The sequence below is a fragment of the Euleptes europaea genome, chromosome 12 (genome assembly GCF_029931775.1).
Source record: "Euleptes europaea isolate rEulEur1 chromosome 12, rEulEur1.hap1, whole genome shotgun sequence".
Classification (NCBI taxonomy): domain Eukaryota; kingdom Metazoa; phylum Chordata; class Lepidosauria; order Squamata; family Sphaerodactylidae; genus Euleptes; species Euleptes europaea.
The window spans coordinates 66,897,995-66,918,091 of NC_079323.1; the positions used below are offsets into that span (position 1 = coordinate 66,897,995).

Below are 20,097 nucleotides of genomic sequence, written 5' to 3' on the forward strand. Positions count from 1 at the left end.
CACAAATGCTTAATTGACGCTGTTAAAAAGTTAGGCTTCACACAGAGTGTTGCTGATCCTTGTTTGTTTTCAAGGTGCACAGGTCAGAAGGAGTCATACGTGCTGATTTACATGGATGATTTGTGTGTAATAACCAATAATGAGAGTGACCAGGAACAATTTCAGAAACAGCTTGGAGAACGCTTTAAACTGAAATGTTTGGGAGAGATAAGAAATTATCTTGGGGTAAAAATAAACAGAGACAGTAAAGGTGTTTTTTACTTGTCTCAAACAGAAAAAAATAAAACAGTTGCTGGAAAGGTTTAGCATGCTTGATGCTAATGCAGCTGAAACCCCAATGGTCACAGGTTATGTGTGTGAAGAGTCTCAGGAACAAGAAGAGTGTGACAAATCTCTGTATCAGTCCCTGAAGTTTGTTATATCTTGCTTGTTGGACTCGCCCAGACATATATCAGGCAGTACATTGCCTGAGCAGGAAAAATATGTCACCAAAGCAGAGTGACTGGAAAGCAGCTAAGCGTGTACTCAGATACCTGAAGGGATCTGTGAACAAACAGTTATGCTTGAATGCATGTAATGGGGAACTGACTGTGTATGCAGATGCATCATGGGCAGATCAGGGGAACGCAAAATCAACGACCGGGTATGTGTTGTATTTTGGTGAAGCACCCATACATTGGAAATCTGTAAAACAGTCATTTGTAGCCATGAGTTCATGTGAAGCAGAATATAGTGCTGTGAGTGAATGTATAAACCAGGTGGAATGGTTTGTCTATCTCATGAAGGAACTCAATGTGTCTGTACAATTACCAGTAAAGCTGTATACTGACAGTCAATCAGCGCTACAACTTGTGACTGAGCAAAACTTTAAAGGCAGAAGTAAGCATATAAGAATAAGATATGTCAATGTAATTGAAGCTGTAAACAAAGGCTTGGTATGTATTGTAAAGTGTGCCAGTGCTGGTAATGTGGCAGATCTATTTACGAAAATTGTGGATTGCAATAGATTCATGAAACTAATCAAACTAATCTGAAATCCTTGAGAAGGAGTGTCAAGATTACAAGTCTGTCAGTTAGTTTGACAGGTGCAGGATAGATCAGTGAGATCTAAGGATGATGTAATCAGCCTGGAAAGTACCTGGGGAGCTAGAGAAAGCTGGCCTGATCCAGCTAGAACCAGGTGGCTGATGCAATGCAGTAGCAATGCCAGGATAATTGGATATCTACTGTGATTGGTGGCTGCAACCACCAGGTGTATATATTGAAGTGAAACCGCAGTTCTATGCGGGATGTTATGAGCGGAGAGTGTGAAAGGAGTATCTGTATATATTTCTGCACTGAACAAATAAACTACACTTTTTCTATGTGGCCGTGGACTTTCTGATGGGTATCCTGGACAAGACTGCTAATCCGCTTGGCTTCCGCGTCAAGGACACCAGATGCGCAGCGGGTCGAGGTAATCTCTAAACTCCCCACTCCTACTGATGTCCCTTCACTCAGAGCCTTGCTAGGAACATTCAATTTCTCGCGCGACTTCATTGAGTCATTCTTCGATAAGGCAAGACCCCTATATGCCCTTCTCAAATAGAACGTCCCCTGGACCTGGGGAGCTGAGCAACAGGAAGCTTTTGCAGCCCTGAAAACTAGTCCAATGCAGGCTCCTGCCTTAGCGCACCCAGATCCCTCCAAGCCTTTTCATATCCAGTTGGCAACTTCAGAGCGCAGCCTAGGAGCCACGCTTACCCAGGAGCATGCAGGCGCCCACCGAGTGGTGGCATATGCCTCTAGAAACCTCAACCTCATAGAAACCCGATTCAGCCCCTGTGAGAAAATATGCTTAGCCCTAGACTGGAGCCTAACCCATTGGGAAATCATAATCGGCGGCTCCCATGTTGTGGTCCACACCACACACGCCGCTGTCAAGTACATCTTGTAAGGTAAATCCAAGACGGACAAGTATCTAATTCCAGAATCTAATTCCAGACTCTAACTCTAGTCAACAAAGGAGTAGAGTTCCAGCGAGCACCCAGCAAACCCCCATCCCCATACGGTCTCATCGTAACAGGGGAAGAGCACGAGTGCCCCCTCCCCACTATAGAGAACAATCCCTGGCCGGTACAAGAAGGAGTCCCTCTAGCAGAAGCTGAAGCGCTTGTCTTAGAATGTTGGTTCCTCCTTCTATATTGACGGTTCCCCTCGCACCGGCTTTGCGGCCATTAAAGGGATCAACACGTTTTGAAAGGAATTACCCGCCCCCACTCCAGCCAGGCGGCTGAAATAGATGCAATTATAGCAGTCCTGGACTTCAAAGATTCTAGGACCCCCCTCGCAATTTATTCAGATTCTGACTGGACAGTCAGAGCAGCCACCATTTGGCTTCCAGTTTGGCAGAAAAACTCCTGGCTCACCCAGGATGGAAAAGCAGTCAAATACCAGCAACGCTGGATGGACGCAGCAGCTTTGATCCAGAGACGTGCAGCCATCACACATGTCACACACATAAAGGGGCACCAAAAAGGAGAGTCTGCAACAGCTTATTGGAATGACCGGGCAAACCAAGAAGCAAAGGCTGCTGCCGCATACGATAAACCCTCCCCACCCCATTACATTAATGAGCTCAGACCAGTAGTCACTAGGCGGGCAGCCGCACAAGGGCAGTCCCCAGACCTCCTTGATCTAGCCACGTTGCAGGAAAAAGACCCAGAGATCCAAGCGCTTGCCCAAACCGGCAAGGATGCCACGGGCAGATACTCAATATGGGAATAAGATTCTATTATTTGGGCAGTCGATTCAGAGGGAGAGCTCCACTGGATTATACCCAAAGACGTTAGAGGGGACCTCATCCAATCTATACATGAGCAAGGGGAAAAGAGCACACGCTCTCCCAAGTCCAGGAAGTCGGCTGGTGGCCACACATGTGCCAGGAAGTAGCGCAATGGGTTGACAATTGCCTCTCCTGAGTAAATGCCGACTCCTCCGGCCCCAAAGCTCCTCTCCAACACCAGAGAATCGAGGGTCCCTGGGTTGAAATACAAATAGATTTCATTGGTCTGCTCCCGACCACTGCCAGAGGCAACAAGCATTGCCTGACAGTAATCGATCCTTTCAGTAAATGGGTAGAAGCTTTTCCCTGCAAAAAGAACGATGCCGCCACCACAGCCCGCCTCCTCTTTAATAACATTTGGAGTAGATTTGAAATATGTAATGTTGACAGTGACCTCAGATCCCATTTCACTGGGCAAATCACAAAGGAATTGTGCAAGGCGCTGGGCATAAAACAGCGTTTCCCTATCACTGGCCACCCCCAATCTTCAGGGACGATTGAAAGGACCAATTGCACCCTTAAAGAGGTGCTTCGCCAAATGGTCAAATCCTCAGGAAGAGAGTGGGACGAAAAGCTTCCCATAATCCTCATGGCCCTCAGAGGCACAGTAGCTACCCATGGATACACCCCACATATGGTCATGACTGGTAGGAAAATGAGCCTTCCTGAAGCATTCTGGATAAACTCCCAGATGCCTAATGAACTAGAAAAAGTGGTCATTAATGAAGAATTGGTGCGCAGCCTCGTAAAAACAGTCTCAGAAATCCATCATCAAGTAGCGCAAACCTTAGGAGTTAACCAGCAAAAGATTGATAAAAAGCTTGGATGGGTCCGGAACCCCCAGCAGTGGGAAGAGGGACAATATGTCCTATACAGAAAGTTTTCACAAGATGGGCATTCTCTATCCGCCAAATTGATGGGACCTGTTCCCATCACTAAGCGAGTCAGCCCAGCAGTATATCAGGTAGCCATTCCCCGGCAGAAGGGTGACACTTGGCACAAATACTTTCACTGCTCGCAGTTAAAAGAATGGAAAGGCCAGCAGCACACACACAAGCTGCGCCTAGGTCAAAGCCTCTTCCACAGCCTCCAATTTCACAGGTCTCCATTAGGCAGTTATCTATTGGATGCATTGCGCACTTTCCAACAGTACCTTTGGAAGGCACCTTCATGGAGCTCTGAACTACGTTTGTACTTGTTATGCTTCTTCTGGGTTCAAAACCACAGAATAAGCAAGAGGGGAGAAATACCAAAAACTCCCTCCCCTCACAGATGAATCCCCACACAGAACCCCCAGAGAATGAACCCCCCACTCTAATTTTTTCTTGTGCTCAAAAGCACCATCCCCTCTGACCACATGCCATCTCTGTATTACAGGGTGGACCCAGAATGAAACCAGGATGTGGCTGCTCTTGGCTATGCACATCCTGATAAACCTGGCCACAGGGACGGCCCAGGTAACAAATCACACCCCTCATCCAACGAGCCTCGTCCCTTCCTCAACAAATTCCACCTCCCCTCCAATCGATCCACAATGGAGCTGCTGTACAGCTGCATATGGTCATGAAAACATGACTTGCCAGGTCATTCAACCCATTGAACAAGATGAACCTGTGCACCCCGTTCCCAGCCGCTTCTTTAGGAGTTGCGACGAAGAGTGGAACAAACCCCCAGATATAGTACTCCTTTGCATAGGAGCAAATACAAGCACCAAATATCTATTCTGTTACTCGTATGCAGATCAGAAAAGTCCCTTGACACCCACTTAATGTCAAAGGAGAGCAGCGACTGACCCCGAACCCGTGGAGGAATGGGCTCCATTTTGCGCAGTTTCTATGATGATAGCATACGGGCCTGCCTAAAAACTCCTGGACTGGACCTGGCAACCCGCTATGCAAGCACATGACTACTTCCCAGCCACGCGCCCGCTCCAAACGCTACTGGGCGGTTGCTGCGCGATCCGTTTGAAACTGACACGGCCGCTCTTGCGAGCTCCGTGCAGCCAGCAGCTAGGAAACAGAAGCAAGGGCCATCTCCAGAGAGCCAGAGAGACTCCATGTTCCTATGCAACTACTGACCAGACCTCAGCCATGTCATGAGAAGCAGGCTGTCACATAGTCATTGCCAAACCCCCCCCCCTCTTGCAACATCCACCGCTTAATGGGCCATCAGCAGCAATCCAGATATCATGATGAGTCATCCCTCCAACCCAGCTGCAGCGACCCCAGGACGTTTGCACAGATCGCTCCCATTGTTCCTGAATGCTAATCTCGTCAGCAGAGAAGTTCCAGTTCATCACGGGTTGCAAAAGCCATCGGAATCAGAATAGATTTCCAAATTCTCACTACTCCACCCTGGTAGCCACAGATTAAATCTGTTGTCACCTTTTTGCCACCTGGGAACCTAGGAGGGGTGAAACCCCTCTCCCGCCCCCAGAAAAATAGTATAACTGGTGTGCTCCCAGCCCATTTGCTCGCTCTCTCTCCCTTGGGCCTTCCCCTCCATACTGCCTGGCACTCTGCCAGAGTGGGTGTTCATGCTTGGACACATAGGGCCCCCCCTGTCCCCTTTTTATCCCGCAAAGCTGCATGGAATTCAGGATGGACAACTACTCTGCAAGCGAGGTGCAGTATATTTCCTCTTCTGCCTGCCATATGGCAAAAGTCTCTTTATTCCTCTCTTTGATTCCTAGTCTCTGTATGTTGTGTGATGTGTATGTGTAGTTTTGTATGTGCGTGTGAACATATAATCTGAGTAAATTCCTTTTAACCTAATTCCATTGCTTCTGCCTCTTTACTGGTCATGGTATGGACTCTGGTAGACAAAGGTTGCATCCCAGCTTAAGTTATGCCCATTGCCGGTTATTGATTCGCTAATTCCCCCCATATAACAATTCATAACCGGGCATTTTGGCTAACAATGATGTCAGCCGCAATCTGGAAGACAGGGGATCCCCTCAAAATTGTAATCCTAATAGGCACCAGGACGCAAATGGATGTGACTGTCACCCTGACTAATCCAACAGGGGAAGTCATGTCCCTCCTCGTGGGGAATTGGTCTCATACCCCATGGATCATAGGCGAGGAGGACCTGGCAAAACAGGGACCTCCCGACTGGGTCATAAGATCAACTGATCCGAAATGCCCTAGCCACAGACACTCAATCCGGTCCTAGTACCTAGGAGTGGTAGTAATTAATACCACCCACGTTGCGGGTCTATACCACCTAGAAGTGGATACAGGAGTCTCTTTGAATCTGACATTCAACCCCTTAATTCAGGACCCGCAAGCTCTCATGCAAACTCGTCCCCGAGTCGCTGCCTCCCATGTAGTAAAAATGGATATTAAGGAAAAGGTTCTAATACAACCTCATATGTCTCTAAAAGAGATAAGGGTAAACCTCGCAGGTCTCAACACCACTCAAAAACTTCCCCAATGTGCCCCCTATTTGAAACCCGGCCAAAAAGGCTGGAAAGCATGGCTCAAACTATGGAGAGTCAACTCCCCGTCCAAACAAAGGAGCAAGAGGAGTCTGACTGATTTCATAGCCCCTGTCGCTAGAGGCATGGCAATATTGGACGCAGTAGATATTGAGGTCTTGGCAAATAAATTTGCATACGCCACCTCCAAAGTAGCAGATTTAGGGAAACCCATAGCCAACTCATTCCAAGAGATATCAGGAGTACAGCACTCCATCAGCTCCATACTGGTAAATTGGGAGAGCCAGATGGAAAGAGACTTTGCCCGCCTCTTAAAAGGAACACAGTCTCTCCAAGCAAATATATCAATGGCCATAGCTTGCACCCAAGCTCAAAGCCTAAATACTGCCATGGCCATGGGAATGATTCGACAGGCATTAGAAGTGCACCTCCCCCTAGAAATTAGACAGCTCATCACCCCCAAGCTGTCTCCCCTCGAACTACAACTGGAACCCTGGTGGACAGTAGTCAACTCCACCTTCAACTCTCGCTCACAGGAGCTCTTCATCTTTTTACTCACGGCCAGAAGCGGGGAATCTTTTGACATTTTTCCCATTGTTCCCCTTGGCCTCCAATCCGGAGGCTCAGATGTTTTGTATGCAAGGAACCCCTCTCACTGGGCAAGACTTTCCCCCAGTCCTGTTTTTATAAATACCGAAGGCACAGAGACCGACTAGGTTTCATCTGTGAAGACCACGCACTGGAGCTACACCACCCGTGCCTAGCTCCTCCCTCAAACTCCAGCAGCAGCTGTCATTTTGACTCAGTCCACGAAAATGGATCAGCGCTTGTGTACCTTGGACAAGGGTGCGCATGCGTCAGGACCCCCTGTGATTTCTTGATTATTAATTCCTTTTTACTGCAGCCCATGGTTCCCTTTTTAAACATATGTTTTTGCAACCTGGCCTCTGTAAGAGGTTGTGACTTTCAGTACACGGTCCCGGTTTGGACTCATGAACAAATGGTTTTATCCCCCCAGATTTTTACAACCCTGGAACCTATTTTTCTTGGCATGGGCTTGGAAGCAATTAGCCAGCTTCTCAAGCACCCCGAGCTCCACCAGGCTCTGCAGAAAATAAAGCAGGCTGGAGACACTAGTGCCATCATAGTTAAAAACAACAACAAGGACATTTTGGATGTGTCCTGTGATATCCAGGAGGCAAGCAAGTCGCATTCCTAGTGGGAAACGTTGTTCGGCTGGAGCCCAACCGCCACCAACATTTTCAACCTAGCATTACACCCCATAGTTGTAATTTTGGCAACTCAGGTCGGCCTCACTTTAATGATTATATTTCTCGGGTGCTGGGTACGCAGACAGCTTCTCAAACTGGATGTTGTCCAATGCACCATCCAACTCACCGACAAGAGGCCATAAGAGGGACGAGAGGACAGCACTCTCTCCCCCCCCCCTCACATTTTTCTTTTCTGTTTTTTTTTTTTAACCTCAGGAGATCTCTGGTATTTTGAACTCATTTGCTCAAGACACATTAGCAGATGAGCTCAGAAACCAGGACAACACCCGTGCAACCAGCCTAGGAGAGGCCACTGAATGGGTGTGCTTTTTCACAAGGTGATTGCATGTCAGCACCACCCGGATGGTTTTTTTTTGCCATTGTTGTGTCAGGACCTCAGGAGGCCCTGCATCACCATCCCCCTTTCAGCAATGGTTTTCCTCAAAGTTGTTTCCCAAATATTTCTCTAATATATGCTATGTCGCAGAACGAAGAATGGCCTTACAAGCGCCAAGGGTACTGATTTTGTTTAAGAAAAGTTTATTTGTAGAAATGTGAATGTGTACAACCATAATGCTTAGCACCGTATGCAAATGTCTCCCCACCTCCCTCAGGCTAGTTTAATCCATGCTAGCCCCGCGAGAGACCAACAAAGCGGGAAACCGCAAAAATGAAAGCAGTTAGCGCCTCCCCCTTCATGGAGAGCCCCGAGTATGGCTGACAGTCTCCGAGTCAGGCCCCGAGTTTTCAGTACTAGATATATTCTTTAACTTTCGAAACCCCTGGGACAAAAATTCAGGCGTCAGGAATTTGATGGCATTTTCAGCACGGTCCTCGAAAAGGCGGACAGGCTTTAAGTAGCTCTGTCTTATATTTAACAGGGCGAACTGCTTGATCTGACCTTTGCAGACCAGCCTGCATAGCAGTGTAGATCTGAGCCACTGCTGCACTAATGCCATGCCGGTTTCGGACTGATCAGCCCGTGGCCACACAGGGCCGGCTCGGTAGAGAGCTAAGGTTGGAAGTCCCCCGAGTCTCCGGCGACAGTGCACCTTTCGAATCTGGTGACCCACCAAACTTCCCAGCAACCTCCACCACGAATGTTAAGGAAGACCTAGGCATCACTAGGCGCCCATTCACGCATCCAAACAGCGCACCTGCCCCTCAGCCGAACCAGGAACCACCATAGGTGCCCCTACCCATCATGCTCGAGTGTCCATGATTTGCATACGACTGCCTCTCTAAGTCTAAGGAAGGTCTTTTGTCTTTGTGTTTTTTTTAAACCACCCCTTAACCGAAGCAGGGGCGGGAACTAAAAGCATGTACATAATGTTGTGTTCTTTTGCGTGTGGTATTGTTGTGTTTGAAATCTTTTACCAAGTAAGGGTGAGACCGTCCCCGAGAAAGGGGTTCCAGCCTGGCCTTGTGGAATCACTCTGTTAGAGAGAGCCTCGTGGTTCGCCCAGAAAACCCCCCCGGGATCATCCGGTCCGAAACCAGAACAGCACTAGTGCAGCCAGCCAGGCCATTGGTTAGTGACCTGCCGGAGTGCCTCCAGTTCGGTGAACCGTGCTGAGGACCACATGAGTGTGGGACCCACTATAGTAGGCCTGCCTTTGAGAATACGGTGGACATGAAACTGGTACATGGGAGGAATCAGGGATAGTTTGCCTCACCAGTTATGAATAAAGATCAACTGGTAGTCGATGTCAACCCCCCCCCTCCTCTTGCAACATCCACCGCTTAATGGGCCGTCAACAGCTATCCAGATATCAAGATGAGTCATTCCTCTTGCCATGCCCAAGCGATCCTAGGACATTTGCACAGATCGCACTCATTGTTCCAGTATGTTAATCTCATCAGCAGAGAGTTTCCAGTTCATCACGGGTTGCAAAAGTCATCGGAATCAGAATAGATTTCCAAATTCTCACTAAGCCACAGCTTAGTCCTTTGTCACCTTTTTGCCACCTGGGAACCTAGGAGGGGTGAAACCCCTCTCCCCACCCCCAGAAAAACAGTATAACTGGTGTGCCCCCTGCCCATTTAGCTCTCTCTTGGATCCCTCTCTCGAATCTCTGGGACCTCTCAAGCCTTAGGTCTTTCCTGGCACCTTTGCCATTACTCTGTTGGTTTGGTTTGCGCAGCCTTACCTCGCTCCCTCCCGTCTTGCTGGTCAAGTCTACGGGAACCCCTGTCCCCATCTCGGTTTTAACTTTCAATCTGTTTTAGTCTGCCTGAGCTTGGACACCACCTCGTCTGGAAGGTAAATATAATCCCACCAACGACCTCCTGCCACGTTGGCATCTGTGCTTATACTCCTCTCTTGATATTCCTAGATTCTCTGTATGTTTGTGTGCATCACTGATTGACTGAAACGGACATAAACACTTTGAATTGGAAATCCTCTGTTCCTGTCTTTATTTTAAGGTCACAGTTACGATACCGCTATAAAAATAAATATTGTAATTTGCCATCTTGCTTGTTAATTCCCCAAGTTAAAGGGCAATTTGGCTAACACAGTGGGGGGCATCAGGGAACATCGGAAGCAGATGATGGCCGATATGGGAAGGCTGGGGGTCGACATGGATCGGCAGGACTCCCTGCTATGGCATGAGTGGGAAGAGGAACGTCGGCACCTGCAGTTTGAAAGGCAGGAGATGGCCGATCGGATGGATGCCATGTATGCAGTGATACAGGACATGGCATGCGAGTTGGATGACTTGCGTCGGCAGCCACCCCAACCCGGGCAACCTGACGGAGGAGGCCAGCCTGTTGTACCTGCACAGCCAGTTGCACCTGTGCTGCCGGGTGGCCCTGCCCCAGGCCCACCCCATTGCCGGGACTTGAAGGTGACTTTTGATGGGTCAAGCGACTTACTGTCTTATTTTCTGGTCCAAGTGGACATTTTTATGCGGGAGCAAGGCGAGACCTTCGCCTAGGAAGAGAGCTGGATGCAATACGTTGCTTCACTGTTGCAAGGAGAAGCCACTGCATGGATGGTGCACCAGTATGAGCTACGCTCCCTCGTTTTGCGGAATTTGGATGTCTTCATGATAGCTCTCCGGAACCGGTTCGAGGATTCGCACCGGGGGGAGCAGGCCAAGACGGTGTTGTTGCAGTTACGCCAAGGGACTAACTCTGTGGTGCAGTATGCAAGTGAGTTTCAATTGCTTTCGAGCAAGATATTGGACTGGAGTGAGGCCCCTCGGGTTCAGTACTTTCGTGAGGGACTTAACCCGGAGCTGCAGCATTGGGCGTTTATGCAGGGGAACCCTCCCGATGTAGAAGGTTGGGTCCTGCATGCAACCGATATTGAAAAAAGCTGGCAACTACTGCAACTCTCCAAGCAGCGGACAGTCCGAGAGACCAAATCCCATGGAGACAGACCCGGCGCCCCCAAGGACTCTTGTTCCTGGCAAGGAGGGGGGCAGTCAGTGGCAGAGCGGCGCAAACACTTTGAGAGTGGAGCCTGTCTCATTTGCGGGGGCTTGGGCCATTTTGCCTCTCGGTGCCCGTCTCGAGCCGGAAAGCTGGGTCCTTCCCAACCAGCGACAAGGGAAGCGGAAGGTACCTGCACCGAAGTGGCTTCACGGGGAGATGGAGTACGGCCTCAGCTCTTCAAGTGCAACCAGACCAGGACCCGCCAAAAGCTACCGGCCCATCGGGGCCGCGGATTACAAAACAAGCGTCCGGCTCATCAGAGCCGTGGATTACAACTCTAGAAACTCCATCCTCCAGCGATGAGGAGGAGTGGGACCCGCCGGCAAAAAACGCCGTCCGTCTGCTGTGAAGGGAGCTCCTCAGCAGACCGCTCCGGACCTTGAGCAGGGAGCTCCTATAATGGTAAGCAAACAGGAAGACAATATGTACGTGGAAGTGGCTCTAGCCTTACCCAGGGGGGGACCTATCCTAAGGGTACCAGCCCTAGTAGATTCAGGCTGTGCTCGGACTTTGATTAACGAAGAAACTGCCCGAGAGTTACGGGTAAAAAGAGTTGAATTACCTGAACCCGTTAAGTTTGCCCAGATGGACGGTAGTGACTGTAGGGGCGGCCCGGTCCGCTATAGGACTGCATGAGTTGCCTTGGGAGTGGGAGAACATTGGGGACAGATCCATTTGACCATAGCTCCCATAACGGCTCCCATAGTTTTGGGAATGAACTGGCTTTTGAGTCATAGTCCTATCATAGACTGGAGGAACCGAACCTTAACCTTTTCGCAAGCTCAGTGTGACCGACATCGGAGGGAGGTGGCCTTCAAAGAACAAGCGGCTGTGTTATTGGAACAGCTGTCACCGAGCGTCCCACCGCCTCAATTCCCTAGGGAATATGCCTAGTTTGCTGATGTATTTGACGTGCGTGAATGTGATGAGTGAGACAGACTGTGCCATTGAAGTGGTGGGGGAGGGCAAACTCTCGAAAGGGAAAATCTACCTGATGAGCCCAAAGGAGAAGGCGATGTTAAGAGACTATTTGGATACTAATTTAAAAAGAGGGTTTATCCGTCCGTCCAAGATGCCTTATTCGGCACCTGACTTTTTTGTAAAGAAAAAGACTGGTGATCTCCGTCTCTGCACTGACTTCCGTAGACTTAACCCAGTCTAATGCCTACCCCCTTCCTCTCATTCCAGACCTGCTCGCTCAATTAAAAGAAGGCCGGATTTTTACAAAACTGGACTTAGTAGAAGCTTACCATTGCATCCGGATTAGGGAAGGGGATGAACAGAAAACAGCCTTCTCTAGTTGTTTTGGAATGTTTGAGTATTTAGTGATGCCGTTCGGACTAATGGGGGCTTCCAGTGTCTTCATGCAAATGATAAATGAAGTGTTACATGATTTGTTAAACCGTGGAGTGATTGTTTATCTGGATGACATTTTAATTTACATGAAAACCATGGATGAACATGTAGCTTTAGTCACAGAGGTGTTGAAGCATTTGCGGGCTCACCAACTGTATGCTAAGGTGTCCAAATGTGAGTTTCACCAGCCGTCCGTCACCTTTCTTGGGTATATTGTGTCACAACAGGGACTTGAAATGGACCCCGAGAAAATATGGGCAGTAGTGGAGTGGGAAGCACCCACCATTCGTAAACAGTTGCAACAGTATCTCGGGTTTGCTAATTTCTATAGAAACTTTATCCATGACTTTGCGCAAACGAAAGGAAAGGGGCCCGCTGCCGCTTTGCCATCCGCCAAGCTTACGTGGACTCCCGAGTGCCAGCAGGCATTTGATTCCCTCAAACAGTTGTTCACTTCTGACTCAGTTCTTAAGCATCCCGATTGTGAACAACCTTTCATTGTACAAGTAGACGCTTCCGATGTTGCTATGGGGGGTGCCCTCTTGCAAAGGGATGAGAACGGCCAATTAAAGCCGTGCGCCTTCTTCTCCAAAAAGTTCTCTCAGGCCAAACTCAACTGGGCTATCTGGGAAAAGGAGGAGGTGGCTGTTAAACATGCTCTCTCAATCTGGAGGCATTTCCTGGAGGGGGTGGAGGAGCCCTTTGAGGTCTGGACCGATCACAAGAACCTTGAGGCGCTCAAAGGTTCTAGGAAGCAGTCGGCCAAACAAGTTTGTTGGGCACAATTCTTTGCCAAGTTTCATTTTGTCTTGATGCACGTCCCGGGGAAAGACAACTGTCTAGCTGATGCATTGTCCCGACTCCCCCAATACGGTCCCATTGACCATCCTGTCGAATCCCTCTTCACCCTGGAACAACGGGGGGAGGTGTCCGGTCTGGCTGTGATCACTCGGGCTCAAAGCCAGGCGGAGGTTCCCAACTCGGTCAGGGGACTGCCGGAAGCCTTCCGAGTAAAGCTGGCTGAGGCCACCCTGCAGGAGGAGGGGGGACAAACTTTTCCCCAAGCCCTCACTCGCCGCGGGGACTTGTGGTTTCATGACGACAAGCTCTATGTACCTGAAAGTGTTCAGAGGGAGGTGTTGGCTATGGTGCATGGTGCTAAAACCACAGGACATTTTGGTTTTGTCAAGTCTTTACACTTGTTGCGGCGTCAGTTTTGGTGGCCGGGAATGAGAGCAGATGTGGAGCTCTTTGTGCGCAGTTGTCCCACATGCGCAACTTTGAAAAAACTCATGGGGAAAGCTCCGGGACTTCTTAAGCCTTTAGAAACCCCATCAGTCCCCTGGGAGGTTATTGCCATGGACTTTATTGCTGATCTGCCTCCCAGTCGGGGAAAAACCATGTTGTGGGTTGTAACGGACTTATTTTCCAAGCAAGTACATTTTATTCCCTGTGCTGGTTTGCCTACCGCCCAGAAGCTGGCATGCATGTTTGTTACACATGTGATGAAATATCATTCCTTTCCACGCAAGATAATTTCCGACAGAGGTTCCCAATTTGTGGCTAAATTCTAGAAAGCCTTTTTAAAAATCATGGGGGTGGAATAGGGGCTATCATCTGCACATCACCCCCAAACAGATGGACAAACTAAACGAGTTAATGCTGTGCTAGAATGTTATTTGCGTTGCTATGTAAATTACCATCAGGACAATTGGGTAGATCTTTTGCCTTTTGCTGAGTATGTTTACAATAATGCCCCCCATTCCTCCACAGGTTTCAGTCCGTTCCGGGTGGTTAATGGCAGGGACTTTGGTCCTTTTGGAAATGCTGCTCTTTCCCAGGACATGGGAGGTACTGCTGATGTTGATGAATGGATTCAGGTGGTTCAGACTACATGGCCCTGGCTTCAGAAAAACCTGGACCGTGCCAAACGCAAATATAAGGAGCAAGCAGATAAACATCGTTCCCCGGGGTGGGAGTTGAAGGTGGGGGATCAGGTATATCTGTCCACTAAGAATCTACGGACCTTGCGTCCATGCAGAAAGCTCAGCGATAAGTATGTGGGTCCTTACCCCATCACCAGGGTGATCAATGAGGTGACTGTGGAACTAGCTCTGCCCAAGGCGCTTTGAGGAGTTCATCCCGTGTTCCACATCAGCCTGCTCAAACCGTATACCGCAGCCCCTCACTTCCACCCGGAGCCCAAACCGGAGGTACCCACTGTGGTGGGAGGGGAAGTGCACCTGGAAGTCTCTAAAATTCTGGATTCTAAACTGAGAAAGGGGAAGTTGTTCTATTTGGTCCGGTGGAAGCATCTGGGTCCAGCCCAGGATGAGTGGGTGGTGGCCCCACATGTAGCAGCCCCCCGTCTGGTCCGTGAGTTCCATGCTGCCTACCCCCAGAAGCCGCAACCGTTCGCGGACTTGGGGGGGGATTAAGGGGGGCAGAATGTGAGGATGTCTGCTGAATTGTTTCTTTCAACTCAGAATTGTTTCGTTCTACTCTGTTGTTAGGTCTGGCCCATACAAGCGGTCAGATCCTGGTTCAGGCTCTTGACATGTTTTAGGCCTGTCTTTGCTTTTCAGTTGCTCTGTAATTCCCACTCCCTGTTCCTCACTCCTCCCGAGTCCCGACCTTGAGTAGCTAACGGCCAGGCCGTGTTTAGATTCCTGTTTCACTCCTTCTTCCCTTCCTTCCCCTGTGCTCTGCTATCTCGCTGTTTCCCAGGCCATTTGATCTTGCACTTGTGATGTAATCGTGTAACCATGCTTTAAGTTAGGCTTTGCAGCCCAGGCCTGTATTGGCAGCTTTGAAGCTGCAGTGTACCCATGCTTACTAGATGCTCTCAACAAACGTTTATCTGCTTCTGACATGCCTGTCTGAGCGAGTGACTTTTTGAGACTACCTAGGTTGGCTTGAGGACTTGACACTTATACAGTGTTTTTTTTTTTTTTGGTTTAAGAATACTAGAAAGTTGTACAACCATTTTGTCCAAATTTTCTCCAGAGTGTGTATTTAATTTCTCCCATCAAATGACTTAAGCAACAAATCATCATAGCTACCGAAGGCATTCCCACTCTAAAATACAGTATTGCATATTTGTTATAGAGCTTTATTTAAATTGATTTCCTTCTTCTAATGTACTGTGTATTGGGTGAAGGGTAGGATCCATTTATTGTTTTCTCACAGTTTCCAGCACAGATATGCTACTTTAGGAGGTATGAAGGAAAAGGAAGTGTATTTTTAGCAATAAATTATATCCTTGAAGATCCGGGAAGCATACAACTAGACAATCTGTTTGTCCCATTTTGAAAAGAACATTATAGAGCTGGAAAAGTTGCAGAAAGGGACATTTTAAACTCTACACATGTATACTTGTTACTGTTTTCTTGACAAATCCTTGCAATTCTTTTGTTAGGAGAAAAAATACGAATGAAATTGACTTGTACAAAACTTGTAGATTTGAGTTATATCATGGCCTGCATTTTAATATTATACAAATGGTACAAAAGGTTAATTTTTCATTCTTCACATGCCTCAATATTGTTCGTATCTGAGGCAGTTCCTGTTGGGCCTAGTGTTCCTTGGACAGGATATCCTTCATTTGTCCCCATCAACATGATGATGAGCAAAGCTTTTGTTGCACCCTATGCTTGGTTATGGGTGGGTCAGCAGCTGCTCCTAGTAGAGGAAAGGTAACTATAGCAACAAAAGTTATCTGCATTGTCCTGTATTTCCTTACAGCCAATCAATGCTTCTTTTCCAAAAACCTTTAAAGCTACCAGCTAACTAACAAGCAAAAAGAAAAGCTCTAGCTGTTCTAAGCCAAATTTCCCATATTTTCCTAAATGCATATAAGAAGCCAGGTTACAGCTGGTAGGTGCTAGAGATGAAGTCCTACCTATACTGCCATTACTCCAACTTTGTGGTTTGGCTGCTTTCTTTTCTGTGTTTTATTCCGAACTTCAGTGGTATCTTAGAAGGCAAAACGTCCCCAACTTCATCGCCCCGTGTCAAACCCAGCTACAGTTTTGGTCGGGCTTTTCTGGGACTTGATAAATGCAATGCCTGCATTGGAACATCAATTTGCAAGAAATTCTTTAAAGAAGAAATAAGGTCAGAGTCTTCATAGCATATTGGGGATGGGGAGAAGAGGGGTTAGTGTGTCTGTAAAAATGTCCTCAAAATAATTTGTCATAAGGTCATCATTAACGTATGTAATTTAATGTAATTACATCATTAATGTATGTAATTTGTTAATAACAAATAGCACTTTACAGCAACTATAAGCAAATTCTAATATTTTAACCCTTGGTCATTTAATAAGACGGATGACCAGCCTTTACTAAAATAGTTTTACACTGTTCACTGAGCCTATTCACTAATTAAAAAACTAATAAGAACTTTGCATATGATCATTATATAATTAGCAGGTTTTTTAAAAAAATTGACCACAACCACCACAGTATATGTGCATAAATACATTTTGACAGTCTCTTTAACACAGAATTTTATGCATGTTGACAAATGTCAGGAAAGATGAGTTTGGTGTCAGAATTGAAGGTACAGGATTTCAGGAAAATTTAAGTCCAGTTGAGTCTGATTAATTTCATATAGTTTGAGTCTATGCCTTCCCATTGAAATCAGTGGAACTGCTATAAAATAGATGTAAGCTCTTGAAGATTCTCACAATGTTATTCTTTTTAAAAATATAATATAGTAAAATATTATGGACTTTCTTTGCAACAATCAATAGGTGAAAATAATAAGCTAAATACAACCAATGGCACATCTACCAGATAAAAATGTTTCCCTGAATGAACAGATTTTAAGCAATTTGAATGTTCTGGCTAGATGATCTTTCTTAGGCATTACAAGGGTCTAGATTCTTGTAGCTACCTACTGAGCCTCTTGGGGTAGAGGTATACAAAGCAGGAATTTAGTGATGATCCCAAGGCACAAAACAGATATTCCAGAGGAGGCATTCACCCACATACTCCAAACCAAGATATTTTCATGCTTAAATCCAGCACTTAAAACTGCTTTAGTTATGGTAGGCTATAATGATTGTTCACATAATTGCAAACTGACTGAAAAATGAATGACACTCAGAAACATTATTCATTTAGGCGCTTTGTTTAGACTATCATGACAATTGTCAAATACATGTGTTCTTCAAGATGTCATAATAATTTGATATGTTTCAAGTTCCCAAACACAATTAGGACAAAAATTCTTATGGTAAATGAGAGGAAATAAAGCAATTTACCAGAGAAATGTTCATTCTTTTCCAAAATGATTTATACTCCTAAAGATGCTTTTAGAGGATTAGCAGCATTGTGGGGAAAATCACTGTACTAGTATATTATCACTGAAACACAGCAATAACTATGCTAATAGACCAAGCAGAATCAAATTACGTTTTTAGGACTTGGCTCTTACCTAAAAGCCATAAGATTTATCTTTGGTGACATTGTTGTAAGACTCATTTTTGCCTGGATTTTTTTTCGAACTAGCAAAATGACTGTGGTGAGTGCGATGCATCTCTGTGCTCTGTATGTAGACACACATGGGGGAAAGTAAAGAGATCATTAAGGGACTAGGGGCTAGGTGAATATTTTATTACAAACTGGGTTTGCTTCTGCAGACTGTGTGACATGGGTTTAAGAGGTCTGCAGAGCAATAGCTCCACATGAAGAAAAATGTACCAAGCTACAGGGTGAATGGAGTGAAAATAGGGTCACTGCTAGAGCAAACTGTTTCCAGATTCCAAGCATGGAAATCTGTCAAAAGGGGCTTGAGCTAAACCTATATTACCAAAACTTCTCAAGAGAAATGTTAGTTTAGCTGAAACTTCACACTGCTCAATACTCTGTTTCTAGTTATGGCAGTCAATGCTCTAGAGAATGGTGAGCACCCTTCTTGATACCATAGATTTGCCAACTGGAATGCCAGTAGAAACAGAAATGGTGTAGGAGCCGGACATCCTGACTGTGGTGATAGTTGTATTTGAATTGTTCAGAAGCCTATGAATTGTTCAGAATGTAGTGCAATAGTAGTCAAATATGTGTTCCAAGGAAGCCTAGGTTTATCAGACGTTCATCAGTGAGAACAATTGTGGGCAAATTTTCATGACAGACAACTCACTCAATTTCTACCTATCTTCTCCTGCAATATGCAGCTACAAGGAATGGTGTTTTTGTTACTATGATTAATTTGACTACCCTCCTGACAGGTCCTTATAGATCATGATGAAATTCTGCTGAAATCTTGTGAGCAGCTTTTATGTACAGGTCCCCTCTTGGATGGCCCTTTCAAGGCAGACTTCCTACCCCCAAGAAAACAACGTAGGCTCCATGTTCTTGAGCATGCTTTACTCAAGCAGTGGTGTCTGCTGTGGTAGTCTGCAATCTCATGCTACCTCCTTTTCTTGTCTTGGTTTTGATAACCTTTTTAGTAGGATGGGATTACCACGTCCCCACCCTGCTGAATAATGTAATTAATTGGTTCATGCTATGTACTCAGAATCATAGAGTTGAAAGGGACCTCCAGGGTCATCTACTCCAACCCCCTGCACAATGCAGGAAATCCACAACTACCTCCCCCCACATCCCCAGTAACCCCCTACTCCATGCCCAAAGGATGGCCAAGGTGCCCTCCCTCTCATGATCTGCCTAAGGTCATAGAATCGGCACTGCTGACAGATGGCCATCTAGCCTCTGCTTAAAAACTTCCAAAGAAGGAGAGCCCACTACCTCCTGAGGAAGCTTGTTAACATGGTTAACACGCCAGTTAATTGAGTCAATTGATGTGACATTTTTTCTTGTTGTTTACTTATCAGATCCTGTTGTTTCGCTAGCATTCCCTGTATTTTTTTCCATCTCATCCATATTTGTTTTTTAAAAAGGGTTCCAGAAATTTTGAAATTACCAGAGAAGTGATGCTTTAAAATCCAGTCTTTAACAAAGTCAAAACTTATATCCTTAACATTTGTCTTTCAAATGAAATGGCAGGGCCTAGTTCTGTTTACTTTGTATTTCCACCAACTAATCAGTTTAAATTGTTCCAATTATAATGAGAATAAAACTTAAAGTTTCAACAAACCGTCAAGTTTTAGTGATGCTCTAGCTCGGCAGTGGAGTAGGAAGTAGACAGGATGTTGTTGGTTCGCGGACCTTCCGTCGTCTCCTCTCTATGATCCTGGGTCGTAGGAGATATTTTGTAGTTGCACGAGGGAAACGCACTTCCGGTCCAACGATTTAGTCTGTCCTCTCCGATCTCGATGGTGCTGGTCTTAGTTATAGGGTACGTTGAAAAGCAGCGAGTATATTTAGGAACTTCCGGTGGTGCAGCTGAGGTGAGTGCCACGTTTCCCCAGGCTGTCCTGGGAGAAATCCAAGTTTGCATTAATTCTGGGATGCTATATGCATCCCAACCCGATCCTTGCAAGTGGGTCGGATAGCAGGAATTCCCTGCAGCCCGCAAAAGCAGTTTGACCTCCCAAATACTCTGAGGGAGCTTCTTTAAGTCCCTCGGAGTTTTGGACGCCGGTCCTGCGAGGGCACCTAGGGAAGAAATCGCCAAAACGCAACTTCGGCATAAGACTCTACCCTCCACCACCTTATAACCACCATAAGGACTACTTTAAGATAAGAACCTCACCTCTAGACGCTCAAGTGAGTACGCAAGAACCCTTCGTCTTTTACTGATGTTACTGAATAACTGGGGGGTAGATGAAGACATTCCCAGCATCCTTGTTCCTCCCT

At 46.7% G+C, this 20,097-nt stretch overlaps 1 protein-coding gene across 1 annotated transcript in view; it reads left to right on the plus strand.

The window, feature by feature from the left end:
* Positions 1–16,196: 16,196 nt before the first annotated feature.
* Positions 16,197–20,097, plus strand: part of LOC130485420 (divergent protein kinase domain 2B-like) — a 52,858-nt gene continuing 48,957 nt past the window's right edge. Inside the window, exon 1 of the mRNA XM_056858611.1 lies at positions 16,197–16,447. Within this exon, the coding sequence (XP_056714589.1) occupies positions 16,221–16,447 (227 nt within the window). The 5' untranslated portion in view covers positions 16,197–16,220. The remainder of the gene's footprint in view (positions 16,448–20,097) is intronic.